The 16,772-nt window shown below is 42.7% G+C and overlaps 2 protein-coding genes across 2 annotated transcripts in view; one reads left to right on the top strand and one right to left on the bottom strand.

The window, feature by feature from the left end:
* LOC309550260 (uncharacterized protein) overlaps positions 1-16,772 on the top strand; it is a gene marked incomplete at both ends in the record, with an annotated part of 1,652,360 nt that overhangs the window by 967,204 nt on the left and 668,384 nt on the right. The window lies entirely within an intron of this gene.
* The window catches only part of LOC309549829 (uncharacterized protein), a gene marked incomplete at both ends in the record, with an annotated part of 54,906 nt that overhangs the window by 12,629 nt on the left and 25,505 nt on the right, over positions 1-16,772 (bottom strand). The window contains one exon of the mRNA XM_082250330.1: positions 12,880-13,349. Coding sequence (XP_082106456.1) covers positions 12,880-13,349 — 470 coding nt within the window. The remainder of the gene's footprint in view (positions 1-12,879; positions 13,350-16,772) is intronic.

Here is a 16,772-nt window from a genome sequence, read left to right as displayed (position 1 = left end):
GGTGATTGCCAGACCATTATTCTTGATCTTTACAGATAGTCTACAGACGGGTATGGTGCCAGCTGATTGGAAAAAAGCCAATGGTACCAATATTTAAAAAAGGGCCGAGATATATCCCGGGTAACTATAGGCCGGTCAGCCTAACATCAGTAGTCTGCAAGATTTTGGAGGGGATGTTAAGAGACCACATACAAGACTTTATTAATGAAAATGGTATTATTAGTAGCAATCAGCATTGTTTCATGAAAAATCGTTCTTGCCAAACCAATCTATTAACCTTCTACGATGAAGTGAGCTGCCACCTAGATAAAGGAAGGCCTGTGGATGTGGTGTATCTGGACTTCGCAAAGGCCTTTGACACTGTTCCCCACAAACGCTTACTGTTCAAACTAAGGAAGGTAGGTATGGACCATGAGGATGAGTACCTGGATAGAGAACTGGCTCCAGGGGAGAGTACAGAGGGTGGTGATTAATGGGGAGTACTCGAATTGGGCGGGTGTGGAAAGTGGGGTCCCCCAGGGTTCTGTCCTTGGGCCAATCCTGTTTTATTTATTAATAAATGATCTAGAGGAGGGGATGTTGAGTACAATCTCGGTATTTGCGGATGATACTAAACTAAGCATGCCAATATCTTCTATGCAGGATGTGGAAACCTTACAAGCGGACCTGAACAAAATAATGGGTTGGGCAACTACATGGCAGATGAGGTTTAATGTTGAGAAATGTAAAGTAATGCACTTGGGTGCCAGAAACCAGAAAGCAAGCTACTCACTGGGGGGGGGGGGGGGGGGGACCTCTGGGTGAATCTAGGATGGAAAAGGACCTGGGGGTACTGGTAGACAACAGGCTTGGCAGAGGCATGCAATGCCAAGCCGCTGCAAGCAAAGCCAACAGAATACTGGGATGTATAAAAAAGTGGATTCACTCCAGAAATAAGGAGATTATTCTCCCACTCTACAAAACTCTGGTCTGGCCACATCTGGAGTATGCTGTCCAGTTCTGGGCACCGGTCCTCAGGAAGGATGTGCTGGAACTGGAAAGAGTCCAGAGAAGGGCAACAAAAATAATTAGGGGGAATGGAGGACATCAGCTATGAGGAGAGGCTACAGGCACTGAACTTATTCTCTCTGGAGAAGAGAAGATTGAGGGGGGATATGATATCAATGTACAAATACTGTACTGGCGAACCTAGCATAAGGAACAAACTATTCAGAGTAAGGGAATACAATCATACACGTGGCCACTCACTAAAACTAGAGGAAAGGCGGTTTAACCTTAAAATGCGTAGGGTGTTCTTTACTGTGAGAGCGGTAAGGATGTGGAATTCTCTTCCACAAACAGTCGTATCAGCAGGGAGCATTGATAGTTGGATGGACTGTTGTCTTTTTTCAACCTCACTAACTATGTAACACACAGTGCCAAACTCCCTGGCCAATTTTTTGAACAACTGGTGTGATAAACCAGTGGCCCCCAATACCACATATTTAAGTGGGGTGTTATCTGAGTATACTTTCATAAGTGTATTTGTGTCCTGCAACAATATTGCCTCTTTTGCTGAGTTAAGTCTGATACACACAGTGCCAAACAGTGTTGCCATCTGCAGCCTTTGCAGTCAACGGGGTACTGGTAGACAACAGGCTTGGCAGAGGCATGCAATGCCAAGCCGCTGCAAGCAAAGCCAACAGAATACTGGGATGTATAAAAAAGTGGATTCACTCCAGAAATAAGGAGATTATTCTCCCACTCTACAAGACTCTGGTCTGGCCACATCTGGAGTATGCTGTCCAGTTCTGGGCACCGGTCCTCAGGAAGGATGTGCTGGAACTGGAGAGAGTCCAGAGAAGGGCAACAAAAATAATTAGGGGAATGGAGGACATTGGCTATGAGGAAAGACTACAAGCACTGAACTTATTCTCTCTGGAGGGGGGATATGATATCAATGTACAAATACTGTACTGGTGACCCTAGCATAAGGAACAAACTTTTCAGAGAAAGGAAATACAATAAGACACGTGGCCACTCACTAAAACTAGAGGAAAGGCGGTTTAACCTTAACTACTTGCCATCCGCGCTACAGCCTATATACGGCTGCAGCGCGGACTCGAATTTTCGGGAGGCCGTTTTTAAACGGCCTCCCAGTGACACGCCCCCCGCGCGCTCCCGCGAGCGCGCAGCGGGGAGAATCTGTGTCGGCCGTGTCCCTTGGACACGGCCGATCACAGATCGTGGTGAATGGCCAATCACAGCGGCCATTCACCATGTGATCGGATCATCCAATGAGAGATGATCTCATATGTAAACATATGAGATCATCTCTCATCGCCGGCGCTCCTTCCTCACACGGAGCCTGCAGTGTGAGGAAGGAGGGAGAGCTGCACAGCGCCAGGGACAAAGAGACATGTAATCAGGGCACTGATCACCAGTGCCCTGATTACTACAAGGTAAAAAACATACACAGTGCCCCCCCATCAGTGCCCACAGTGCCCGCCATCAGTGTCCCCATCAATGCCCACAATCAGTACCCATAGTGCTGCCAGTCAGTGCCCATCAGTGCCTGCTCATCTAGGCACTGATAAGCACTGACTGGCAGCACTATGGGCACTGAGTGTGGGCACTGATGGTGCTGCCCATCAGTGCTCATCAGTGCTGCCCATCAGTGCCACCCGTCAGTGTCCATCAGTGCCATCCGCCAGTGCCCATCAGTGCCGCCTCTCAGTGCCCAGCAGTGCCGCCCGCCAGTGCCGCCTCTCAGTGCCCAGCAGTGCCACCTCAGTGCCCAGCAGTGCCACCTCTCAGTGCCCAGCAGTGCCACCTATCAGTGCTCATCAGTGCCGCCTATCAGTGCTCATCAGTGCCGCCTATCAGTGCCCCCTATCAGTGCCACCTATCAGTGCCACCTATCAGTGCCGCCTATCAGTGCTCATCATTGCGGCATATTAGTACCTCCTCATCAGTGCCCATAAGTGCCACCTCATCAGTGCCCATAAGTGCCGCCTCATCAGTGCCCATCAGTGCAGCCTATCAGTGCCCATCAGTGCCGCCTCATCAGCGCCCTTCAGTGAAGGAGAAAAATTTATTTTCAAAATTTACTCACAGAAAATAAGAAACTTTTTTTTTTTTTTTCAAAATTTTCTGTCTTTATTCTTTTTTTTTTTGTAAAAAATAAAAAACCCAGAGATGATTAAATACCACCAAAAGAAAGCTCTATTTGTGTGAAAAAAATGATAAAAATTTCAAATGGGTACAGTGTAGCATGACCGCGCAATTGTCAGTCAAAGTGTGACAGCGCTGAAAGCTGAAAATTGGCCTGGATGGGAAGGGTGTTTAAGTGCACAGTAGGCAAGTGGTTAAAATACGTAAGGGGTTCTTTACTGTCAGAGCGGTAAGGATGTGAAATTCTCTTCCACAAGCAGTCATATCAGCAGGGAGCATTGATAGTTTCAAAAGACTATTAGATGGGCACCTTAAAGACCACAACATACAGGGGTATACAATGTACGGTTAACAGCAAACACACACACACATCATAGGTTGAACTGGAGGACTGATGTCTTTTTTCGACCTCACAAACTATGTAACTATGTAACATGGACTACGCTACTCCCCCTCTAGCAACTGATAACTTACAGTGATATACTTAACATGAGCTAATTAACTGGTCACTTAAACCAGCCTAGGTGGAGGGGACAATACTAGAAGACAGAGACAATAGAACAATGGGAGAGATCTACTTAACATAAACACGTTATAGCAGGAGGCCCCAGTGGTTTCAGCTGATTACATAACATCTACAGTCATTGCTGGTTTGAGGCATAGAGACCCCAAATATGGAAATGGAACCTCCAGTTCCCGGAGTCTGTGTGTTTTGGGGAGACATAAACTTGAATCAGAAACAAGACCACTCCACGGATCCCCCAGGCATACACCTTCCAAAGAGTAGTGTTCCCTTAAATGCCAGGGCCCATAGTCACTGGGTAAGAGGCTCGCTCCCAGTCCTCTCCAAAAGCCTCTGTCCTGGTCAGGTCTGTCACAGAGTCATTACCTTTCATTGGCTGACTACATTTTGTGGTGTGAGCTTTCAGAAACATTTAGAGGTCTATTTAAAAATACAAAAATAGTTGAATGAGTGTGACCAACATTCACCCAGCTGTGACAAGTTTTGGCAATATTTTATCTCATATGATCATTGGAGCCATCTAGTGGCCATAATGTGATGGATTACTGATGGAGGTATTTCAGGAAAAATACCGTAATATGGCCACTAGATGGAGCTGGCGATCATAGGAAATCACTGTGTTAATTAAAATACAGCCAGAATTTTTAACAGCTGAATAAATGTTTGTCACATTCGTCCAATGAATTTTCTGTAAATCAGGGAAAATAAACAACGGTGGTTAGTGAAAGCAGCACAGATTACACACACTACACATTGTTAGGCACACAGTTAACCCTTTTATTGCCCCTAGATGTTAACCCCTTCCCAGCCAGTGTCATTAGTACAGTGACAGTGTATAGTATTATTGATCTCTGTATTGGTGTCACTAGTGATGTCAGTTAATTGTCGGCCACACTATTACAGTCCCATTCTAAGTTGCTGATCACCACCATTACCAGTATAACCTCAAAGCTGTGTAAATTCCACCATAGTTTGTAGACTATAACTTTCACTCAAACCAATTAACATACACTTCATGGGATTTGTTATTTTACCAAAGTCATGTAGCAGAATACAGTTGGACCTAAACTTTTGCAGACATTCAAATTTTTTTTTTAATAATTTTTTTTATTGTATTGATTTTATAATAGAAATATTTTTTTTTTTTCAAAAATGTTTGATTTTTGTTTATGTAATAAAAAATAAACCCAGTTGTGATCGAAGTCCACAAAAAAAGCTTTATTTGTGTGAAAAATTTGATATAAATATCATTTATGTACAGTGTTGCATGACCGCGCAATTACCAGTTATAGTAGCGCAGTGCTGAATAGCAAAGAAATGCTCTGGTCATGAAGGGGGTAAAACCTTGCGGAGCTTAAGTGGTTAAACCAACCATTCATTTAAAACTAAAAATGTGCATTTGGCCATTTGATGGCGCTAAGTATAATAGAAATTGGTGTCATCACCTGGGCTCATCGGCCTCCTGCTTCAGGGGGTGTGGCCAGATGGACACGTTTCTACACATATGGTGGACTTGTCCTAAAGTGCGCCTCTTTTGGATGAGGGTACATTCTTTTATTATTTCAGGTACGACAGTCAATATTACCAAAGATGCAAGTATTACCCTACTGATGTGTAGATTGTGTGGAGAGGAAGGGTCTATCTGTAAATAAATGGCGCCGTCCCCTGGGATAAATTATGAAATAGTTATGTAACCAGGTTGGTAGGCGACTGATAAGGATGGAGGGAGGGAAGGGAAAGGAATGAGACAAGGAGGGAGTAAGTCTACCAAACACTGGATGTGGGGGTTTGAATGTGCCTGTCTATTAATACCAAAGACCAAAAATGGATAAAAAAGATGAAACATGCTTATTGATAACAAACAACAATATATACATCAAATCATATAAATAATACAATATCTGTTTAAAGTAGATCTTGTATCTACGTGTTTCGCTAAACAGAGCTTCCTCAGGATCCAAGAGTATATTCTTATCAGATAAATCCATATAAAATCACAATATCTAAAACAAACAATAATAACAAACGATTAGGCATTTTTTGATTTCCCCTTTGTTTCTCTCTCTTCCGGTACTTAAAAAAAATTATTAAATTTTTTTTTCTCTGTGGTATTATGGATATTTTAGTGTGGATCTCCTTCATATCTCTCACTCGTCTTGTACACATCTTCATTAATGTCATATCATTGTTCACTTACCCCATTGCACCTTTCCTTATTTATTCACACTCTCTTTGGTTGTGTTGGCCCTCACACTCATCTATTTTATTTTTGTGTATTGATAGAGTCACATTTACACTTCACTCTGTGTGTCACTTTATATAATTCCCCTTTCTGGGGTCATCAGTATTCATATTGTACATACCATTCACTGCTTTTTATGGTTGATCTTACTCTTTTCAGTCTTTAGTTCCTTCTCTTTCGGCTGTACTCTATACAGATTTCCAAACATCCTCATACATCACTGATGCAAGGAGCAGTGTTTTTGACCCGATGGTCCGATTTAGTCTGCTGACTCACACCCACTTTTTTCTTTTTTTTCCTTTTCCTAATAATTTATATATTTATTTATTTTATTTATAATTTATTTATTTTTTTCATTTCTTTTTATATACTATGTATATTGATTTGTTATTATTGTTTGTTTTAGATATTGTGATTTTATATGGATTTATCTGATAAGAATATACTCTTGGATCCTGAGGAAGCTCTGTTGAGCGAAACGCATAGATCCACAAGATGTTCTTTAAACAGATATTGTATTATTTATATAATTTGATATATATTGTTGTTTGTTATAATCAATAAACATGTATTATCCTTTTTTATCCATTTTTGATCTTTGGTATTAATAGACAGACACATTCAAATCCCCACATCCAGTGTTTGGTAAACTTACCCCCTCCTTGTCTCATTCCTTTCCCTTCCCTCCCTCCATCCTTATTAGTCGCCTACCAACCTGGTTACATAACTATTTCATATTTTACCCTACTGAATAAACCAGTGGAAAATGTCCCGGGACACACATGGACCTTAATATACTTCATGTTCTTCCCCATGACTAAGTTGTGGAGGCGGAGTAAAATGTGTCGGGGGCGTGGCCTGGCGGGAGCCCAGGCTAAAGTTGACTCTCTCATACCACCATAGGACTCCGTGGATGTGCGGCACCAGCAATCTTTCCTCTCTTCCTTATTATACTTCATGTTCTTGGCGGCCAAAACTGCTATTGGGACTGGAAAAGCCCAGATATAGACATCGCCCTAACGAAGCGTAAACTCACATGGATAATGCTAAATGAAAGAATGGTTTGTGTCTTCCCAGACAATCCATCCCTCTTCTACATACAGTGCCTTGCGAAAGTATTCGGCCCCTGAACCTTGCGACCTTTAGCCACATTTCAGGCTTCAAACATAAAGATATAAAACTGTAATTTTTTGTGAAGAATCAACAACAAGTGGGACACAATCATGAAGTGGAACAAAATTTATTGGATATTTCAAACTTTGTTAACAAATAAAAAACTGAAAAATTGGGCTTGCAAAATTATTCAGCCCCTTTACTTTCAGTGCAGCAAACTCTCTCCAGAAGTTCAGTGAGGATCTCTGAAAGATCCAATGTTGACCTAAATGACTAATGATGATAAATAGAATCCACCTGTGTGTAATCAAGTCTCTGTATAAATGCACCTGCACTGTGATAGTCTCAGAGGTCCATTTAAAGAGCAGAGAGCATCATGAAGAACAAGGAACACACCAGGCAGGTCCGAGATACTGTTGTGGAGAAGTTTAAAGCCGGATTTGGATCCCAAGCTTTAAACATCCCAAGGAGCACTGTGCAAGCGATAATATTGAAATGGAAGGAGTATCAGACCACTGCAAATCTATGAAGACCTGGCCGTCCCTCTAAACTTTCATCTCATACAAGGAGAAGACTGATCAGAGATGCAGCCAAGAGGCCCATGATCACTCTGGATGAATTGCAGAGATCTACAGCTGAGGTGGGAGACTCTGTCCATAGGACAACAATCAGTCGTATACTGCACAAATCTGGCCTTTATGGAAAAGTGGCAAGAAGAAAGCCATTTCTTAAAGATATCCATAAAAAGTGTTGTTTAAAGATTGCCACAAGCCACCTGGGAGACACCAAACATGTGGAAGAAGGTGCTCTGGTCAGATGAAACCAAAATCAAACTTTTTGGCAACAATGCAAAACGTTATGTTTGGCATAAAAGCAACACAGCTCATCACCCTGAACACACCATTCCCACTGTCAAACATGGTGGTGGCAGCATCATGGTTTGGGCCTGCTTTTCTTCAGCAGGGACAGGGAAGATGGTTAAAATTGATGGGAAGATGGATGGAGCCAAATACAGGACCATTCTGGAAGAAAACCTGATGGAGTCTGCAAAAGACCTGAGACTGGGACGGAGATTTGTCTTCCAACAAGACAATGATCCAAAACATAAAGCTAAATCTACAATGGAATGGTTCACAAAACATATCCAGGTGTTAGAATGGCCAAGTCAAAGTCCAGACCTGAATCCAATCGAGAATCTGTGGAAAGAACTAAAAACTGCTGTTCACATACACTCTCCATGCAACATCACTGAGCTCGAGCTGTTTTGCAAGGAGGAATGGGCAAAAATTTCAGTCTCTCGATGTGCAAAACTGATAGAGACATACCCCAAGCGACTTACAGCTGTAATCGCAGCAAAAGGTGGCGCTACAAAGTATTAACTTAAGGGGGCTGAATAATTTTGCACGCCCAATTTTTCAGTTTTTTATTTCTTAAAAAAGTTTGAAATATCCAATAAATTTTGTTCCACTTCATGATTGTGTCCCACTTGTTGTTGATTCTTCACAAAAAAATTACAGTTTTATATCTTTATGTTTGAAGCCTGAAATGTGGCAAAAGGTCGCAAAGTTCAAGGGGGCCGAATACTTTCGCAAGGCACTGTATATATAAAGAGAGAGAGATATCTATATACAGTATCTCACAAAAGTGAGTACACCCCTCACATTTCTGTAAATATTTTATTCTATCTTTTCATGTGACAACACTGAAGAAATTACACTTTGCTACAATGTAAAGTAGTGAGTGTACAGCTTGTATAACAGTGTAAATTTGCTGTCCCCTCAAAATAACTCAACACACATCCATTAATGTCTAAACCGCTGGAAACAAAAGTGAATACACCCCTAAGTGAAAATTTTCAAATTGGGCCCAAAGTGTCAATATATTGTGTGGCCGCCATTATTTTCCAGCACTGCCTTAACCCTCTTGGGCATGGAGTTCACCAGAGCTTCACAGGTTGCCACTGGAGTCCTCTTCCACTCCTCCATGATGACATCACGGAGCTGGTGGAGGTTAGAGACCTTGCGCTCCTCCACCTTCCATTTGAGGATGCCCCACAGATGCTCAATAGGATTTAGGTCTGGAGACAGACTTTGCCAGTCCATCACCTTTACCCTCAGCTTCTTTAAAAAGGCAGTGATCATCTTGGAGGTGTGTTTATGGTCGTTATCATGTTGGAATACTAGCCTACGGCCCAGTCTCCAAAGTGAGGGGATCATGCTCTGCTTCAGTATGTCACAGTACATGTTGGCATTCATGGTTGCCTCAATGAACTGTAGGTCCCCAGTGCCAGCAGCACTCATGCAGCCCCAGACCATGACACTCCGACCACCATGCTTGACTGTAGACAAGACACACTTATCTTTGTACTCCTCACCTGGTTGCCGCCACACACGCTTGACACCATCTGAACCAAATACGTTTATCTTGGTCTCATCAGACCACAAGACATGGTTCCAGTAATCCATTTGCTTAATCTGCTTGTCTTCAGCAACCTGTTTGTGGGCTTTCTTGTGCATCATCTTTAGAAGAGGCTTCCTTCTGGGATGATAGCCATGCAGACCAATTTGATGCAGTGTGCAGCGTATGGTCTGAGCACTGACAGGCTGACCCCCCACCCCTTCAACCTCTGCAGCAATGCTGGCAGCACTCATACGTCTATTTTCCAAAGACAACCACTGTATATGATGCCGAGCACGTGCAATCAACTTCCTTGGTCCATCATGGCGAGGCCTGTTCTGAGTGGAACCTGTCCTGTTAAACCGCTCTATGGTCTTGGCCACTGTGCTGCAGCTCAGTTTCAGGGTCTTGCCAATCGTTCTATAGCCTAGGCCATCTTTATGTAGAGCAACAATTATTTTTTTCAGATCCTCAGAGAGTTCTTTCCCATGAGATGCCATGTTGAACTTCCAGTGACCAGTATGAGAGAGTGGGCCCAATTTAGACATTTTCACTTAGGAGTGTACTCACTTTTGTTGCCAGCGGTTTAGACATTAATGACTGTGTGTTGAGTTATTTTGAGGGGACAGCAAATTTACACTGCTATACAAGCTGTACACTCACTACTTTACATTGTAGCAAAGTGTCATTTCTTCAGTGTTGTCACATGAAAAGATAGAATAAAATATTTACAAAAATGTAAGGGGTGTACTAACTTTTGTGAGATATTGTATATTTTATATTGTACCTAGGATCATCAGGACAGATATCTATATATACACAACAGATTTTGGTCCGATTTTTTCCCCCCTGTGTCTGCCCCAGGTCGGGTTAATTTGTTGGGGGTTGGAGGGAAGGCCGTGTGCTAGTAAGCCATGTTTGTATTTATTATGATGTACATAAATACAGATTATGTTCTATGTTTATGAAACAATAATATTGAGTCTGTTTATTTTAAGAGGAAACTGTCTGTACATCTTCATAGTCCTGAAGTAGCCTTGTGTGAAACGCGTAGACTAGTGAACAGACAAAGAGAGGGGAATATGACCTGAAACAAACACACTGACGTGCCTCCATCCCTATTGGTTAATGCAAACAGAAAACAGAGGTGGTGGGCAGGTCACCAACTAAGATATACAAAAATAGAATCTGAACGTAGTCATTTATTATACATACAGTAATTGATACAAATGTTAACATCAGTAACAAATATGATGCAGACATGTTTACAAAAAAAGCTGAGACAAAAAAATCCATATAGTAAGGAGATTGTTATAATAGTAATAAGATATATTCAGTAATAAAGTACATGGTCGTCCTTGTCACTAAATGTTACATCTAAGTGAAGAGAGGAAATATCTATACCTACAGGAACCTTATGATATATACCAACTTATCCTTATATATGTATGATGTACATGAGTGAAATTAGTAGGAGACATTGATCTCCTGTGTACGAGCTGAGCTCAGTTTGGGGTCAGTTTCCTCATTTTATTGAGATCTGGTTTTAGATAAATCAATAAATGTTATTTTAGGATAAATCCATGGAGTTGTTATCTGTCTCATGCTGTGCCCTTAAAGCACACATATGACAGTGGTTCCTTGTGAACATCTGTAGGTTCCCATTTCTCTGAACAGATAGGATGTTTGGACTCTCATGAAAAAAATAATGTGGGGTACCCTCCCCCCCCCAGTCTATACCAGGACCACGCCAAAGTGTAAAAAAAATAAATGACCTGGGGTCCCCCCAAAATTCATACCAGACCTTCACCTGAGCATACAGTTTGGCAAGTCAGAAAAAGGGGAACAAGCGCGCGCGCCCCCCCCCCCCTTATAACCCATACAAGGCCACATGCCCTCACCATGGGGTGGGGGTTGGTGTTTTGTGACACCTCTCCCCCCCACCCCAAGCACCTTGTCACCATATTGATGGGGACAAGAGCCTCCTCCCCACAACCGTGGCTTGTCGTAATCTGAAAGCCCCTTTTACCAAGGTCCCTCCCACTTTCCTGACCTGCCGGGCTGCATGCCGGGATAAAGGGTTTGGTGTGGATTTTAGGGGATAACCCACGCTGTTTTTTTTTTTTTTTGGCCCCGGAGGCCCTGGTATGAACTAGGGGGGGGGGGGGCACGCCAATTTTTTCTATTGCCGGGCAATGCCGGCGTTCTTTTCTTTCCATTCCTCTGTCAGTGGGGAAGCCTGCTGACAGCTGATGAGTCATGGTTGGTAAGGATGCGGGCGGGTGGGCGGCTTCCCGGCTTGCTGCTTAACAAACAGCTATTTCTTCACACAGAATTTGCATCGGTCGATCGTTTTTTTTTTTGACTGATCTGAATTCGAATCTTTCTGAAAAGTTGGAATTCGTTATAAAATTAATAAAATAAACAAATTTTAAGAGATTTCAACAAAATTCATTACAATTTAATTTGGAGATTTGGATACATCCGAATCTAGGAATAACCAAAAATTTGTCGGAATTTGTATTCGCACCGAAACGAATTTCACGTGTCTAACACTTAATGGCCACCCGCTAACAGCTGGGCTCCCAGCCAATGCAAATGGCCGCTGATGGCAGGGCCCACTCTCCAGGCATGGATCCTCTACATATATGTGAAATACACCACCCCACTAATAGCTGGGGACTCAATGACCACTTGGGACATCCTGAAATACTTCTGGATACCAAAGGAAGCTCCTGACATCCCGCACAGCTGCCCAGCACCAGACCCGCCCACCAATACTTTCAATAGGTAGGAAAACGTCATACAAAAATGGTCCTATAAGTGAGGAGGACAAAAAAGGAATGCAACCATTGGGTTATCCTGAACATTTATGGGGGTGGGGACTTATGGGGGATGGAAGAGGGCGGGGCCATAAGCATCTGTCAGGAAAGCACATTATGGCCACTAGATGAAACTGACAATTATAGGAAATCCCAATTCACCATGACTGGGGGAATGCGGGTCACATTTCATCAACACATTTATAACAACCAGATCTATAAGTGTTTGTGAAATCTTCCTGCACAAAATGTACTCAGCCAATGAAAGGTAAGAACTCCATTTTTATTTTTCTCCTGCTATCAATGGCCAACACGGGACAACACTTCATCCATGTCTTTGGTGGTCTCTAATCTCCTTATGAAGTGTTTCTTTTATGATGAAGATCAGCCATGGAGTATATCTGAGGCATTAATACACCTCCAGTGTTGTGTGGGACCCCTGATGTACAAGAAGACAGGACTATAATGAGGAACATTTCCCTCACTCAGGACAGGAATATGGCTTCTCCCCTGTGTGAGATCTCTGATGTCTGTAAAGATGGTACTTCACTGAAAAACATTTCCCGCACTCAGGACAGGAATACGGCTTCTCCCCCGTGTGAGATCTCTGATGTTTGTAAAGATGGTACTTTCGTGCAAAATAATTTCCGCACTCAGAACAGGAATACAACTTCTCCCCCGTGTGTGATCTCTGATGCATGTTAAGATGGGACTTCACTGAAAAACATTTCCCGCACTCAGGACAGGAATACGGCTTCTCCCCCATGTGAGATCTCTGATGCTTGGAAAGATTGCACTTTAGTGTAAAACATTTCCCGCACTCAGGACAGGAATATGGCTTCTCACCCGTGTGCAATCTCTGATGTTTGTAAAGATTGGACTTCTGTGAAAAACATTTCCCGCACTCAGGACAGGAATATGGCTTCTCACCCGTGTGCCATTTCTGATGTGTGGAAAGAGCGGACAATTGTGTAAAACATTTCCCACACTCAGGACAGGAATACGGCTTCTCACCTGTGTGCAATCTCTGATGTGTGGAAAGAGCGGACACGTGTGTAAAACATTTCCCGCACTCAGGACAGGAATACGGCTTCTCACCCGTGTGCCATTTCTGATGTGTGGAAAGAGCGGAGTGTAAAACATTTCCCACACTCAGGACATGACATGTTCCTGACCACTGCACTCTGGTCATTACTAATGGTGAACTCTACATTCATGACCTGTAGCGGCTTTTAAAGTGTCATCTATGAGCAATTTTGGGTACCAAAGTTTTTCCTCCTTGCACCGACACACAACTTTTATTTATGTATAATCATTTATTTTATTATAATTTTACTTTTCATAAGATTGCAGTCATAGAATCAGGAAATAGTAAAGGAAGAAATCCAATTGGTCAGGAAAATGACATGTCTGGAATGTGGAAGTGAAGTTGATAATAATTTGTGTACAATACAATACATAACGTATTACATTATAATAACAAAGTATTGTAGAAAAGATCACACCATAGAAAATGGGAGAAAGGAGAAAATAAACCCGGATATGAAGGTGACATTTGTGTACGAGGAACACCTTAACAATTACCACCATTTTATTCCCCAGGGCTTGTGCTTTCAGAAAATATATGTTTGGGGGTTTTATCTAATCTTCAGGCCCAAAATCTGCATTTTACCATGTGTGCTAAAATAATGCAAACACAGCTCTGGTATTTATGTCCTTCAATGTGTACTGTACTCATAAATACATGGGTATGATCTCAGGGATTAGTATGACCCCCCCCCCCCCCCCCCCCCGACATAGGAAACTAAGGGGTATATGCAAAGAATTTGATGGGTGAGTGTGACAAGCATGTGTCCAGCCGTGACAAATTCTGGCCGTATTCTAATAAACCCAGTAATTTCCTATAATCGTCAGCTTCAACTAGTGGCCATAATGAGGTATTACTTCCAAAATACCTCAATCAGGGCAAATAGTTCAATACTGCATTATGGCCACTAGATGGACCCAATGGTCATAGGAAATCACTGAATGAAATAAAATAAGACCAACATTTGTCATGGATGAATAAAAGTTTTTCATATTTGTTCATCTATTTTATAAAAACTAAACATGTAAGTAAAGTGGTAACTATTGAGCCAATCACTTCATCAAACCATACATAATATCTCCCTTCAAAGGGAAAACAGAAATTATTTACAGAAAATCAAACAGTATAAATATTTTCCAACCAATAACCTCCACCCAGACAAGATATGTAGAAATATAAAGACAAGCGGTTTTACCTCTCGTGCCGCACTCCGCCAAGTCACCCAAACCCACACAGGAGCAAAGGAAAGAAGTTCTCGCCTAGTTTATCTCCGAGTTCTCCTTCCCTCCTGTTGGGGGATGGGAGGATGGACTGAAGACAGAGAGACACGCTTCGGGGTCACCTCTGGTAAGTAGAGCCTTGAAATGAAGGACATCAACTTCAGAATTTCTGTCTTGTCGGTGTAAAGTTTACTGATAAAGATATATGTCATCTCACAGCTTCTAGCTCTGTAACTCGCTATATCATTATCAGTAGTGATGGACGAACATCGGCCCGGGCGGTTCGCAAAAGTCAGCAAAAAATGTTCTCAAAAGTCTGTGAACCGCAAGTTTGCAGCGGGCCCCATTCACTTTAATGGGAGGCAAACTTTAAAAACCTTTAAGTGATATTTTCAGCCACAAAAGATGTACTAGCTGTGCACAAATAGTCCCACCACATGGATAATGTCATAACAGAAGTATTGCAATTGGAAAAGGTGCCCTACAATTTTTTTTTTACAGCAAACTATTTTTTTTTTTCATAAATCAGCCAGAACTGACAGCAGCCGGTAAATTCATGTCAAATACCTATAGGGTCCATTCACACATCTGTAAAATGGGTCTGCATCCATTCCACAATTTGGCAGAACGTTTACAGACCGATTGATTTTCAATTCCAGTCTGAAAAATTAGGCATTCACAGAATAAAGAAGTAAGTATCGGCCAGTACAGGCCCCAAAAATTAGCCCACATGCATTTACCTGACAGCTAAGAATGTTGTATTCAGTTGCTGGAGGTACATTAGGCATTCACAGGATACAGAAGTAAGTGTCGACCATAAAAGGCCCCAAAAATGAACCCACATGGGTTTACCTGACAGCAAAGAACGTTGTATTTTGTTGCTGGAGGTACATTAGGCATTCACAGGATACAGAAGTAAGTGTCGCCTATTCCAGGCCCCAAAAATTAGCCCACATGGGTTTTCCTGACAGCTAAGAACGTAGTATTCTGTGGCTGGAAGTACATTAGGCATTAACTCGATACAGAAGTAAGTGTCGGCCACTATAGGCCCCAAAAATTAGCCCACATGGGTTTACCTGACAGCTAAGAACATATTATTCTGTGGCTGAAGGTTCATTAGGCATTGACAGAAAAAACTAATTGTCGGCCATGAAAGGCCCCAAAAATGAGGCATTCAATGGACATGAAATGCCTTTTATGCCGCTGTATTTAGCAAAGACAAGGACCAGGAATTGTTGTGGGTGGATGGTGGTCTGGCGGATATTTGTGGCCTGTCATGAGGAATTTCAATGAAACATGGCCTACTGGCCACGTGTTGAATTCCTCAGAGATTCATGCCTCATTCATTTTTATAAATGTGAGGTAGTCTACACTGTCATGAGCTAGGCGAGTGCGCTTATCAGTCACGATCCCCTCTGCTGCACTGAACGTCCTTTTGGACAGGACACTGGATGGGGGCCAAGCCAACAGTTCCATTGCAAATTGTGCAAGCTCTGGCCAGAGGTCAAGCCTGCCCACACAGTAGTCCAGGGGTTCATCACTCCTCAGAGCGTCCACATCGGCCGTTAACCTGATGTAGTCGGACACCTGTTGGTCTAAGTGTTCCCTGATGCTGGATTCGGAGTACAGCTGTCGATGGGTCGGCTGAAAGAAGGATCTCATATCTGAAGTGACCAAGACATCTTCAAACCGCCCTCTTCTCGCAGGCGCTGTTGGATTGCTACCCACAACTGTCTCTTTGTGACTGGAAATTCCTCTGCCAGCGCACGCAAAAGCAGAATGCAGCATTTCTCACAGCAAGGCTTGGAAGTGCTGCATTCTGATCGCCCTCTGTGATGCTAGTAACATTTTCACCAATTTTTGTTTGTACCGGGGGTCTAAGTACGTTGCCATCCAGTATTGGTCCTTGCCCTTTATGCTTTTTATACGTGGGTCCCCCTTAAAACACTGGAGCATGAAGTCCCCCATTCGCACTAAACTGGAAGCGGTGTAGTGGCCTGGCTCGAGCTCATCATCCAGGATAATGTCGCCCTCGTTCTCCTCCCCCCATCCATGGATAACACCAGGGATCCCAGAAAGGTTTAAAGCATGCTTTTCTTGTACCTCCTCATCCGCCCCCTGCCTCTTCCTCTGCCTGTCATTTTTTAAATTACCCTGTGACAAAAGTCTCTAGAGAATCGCAGTATATCTGGAACAAGGTATATAACACCCCGAT

The sequence above is a fragment of the Pelophylax lessonae genome (genome assembly GCF_965119305.1).
Source record: "Pelophylax lessonae genome assembly, chromosome: 3".
Taxonomy (NCBI): Eukaryota; Metazoa; Chordata; class Amphibia; order Anura; family Ranidae; genus Pelophylax; species Pelophylax lessonae.
This window is presented reverse-complemented; position numbering and strand designations above follow the sequence as displayed.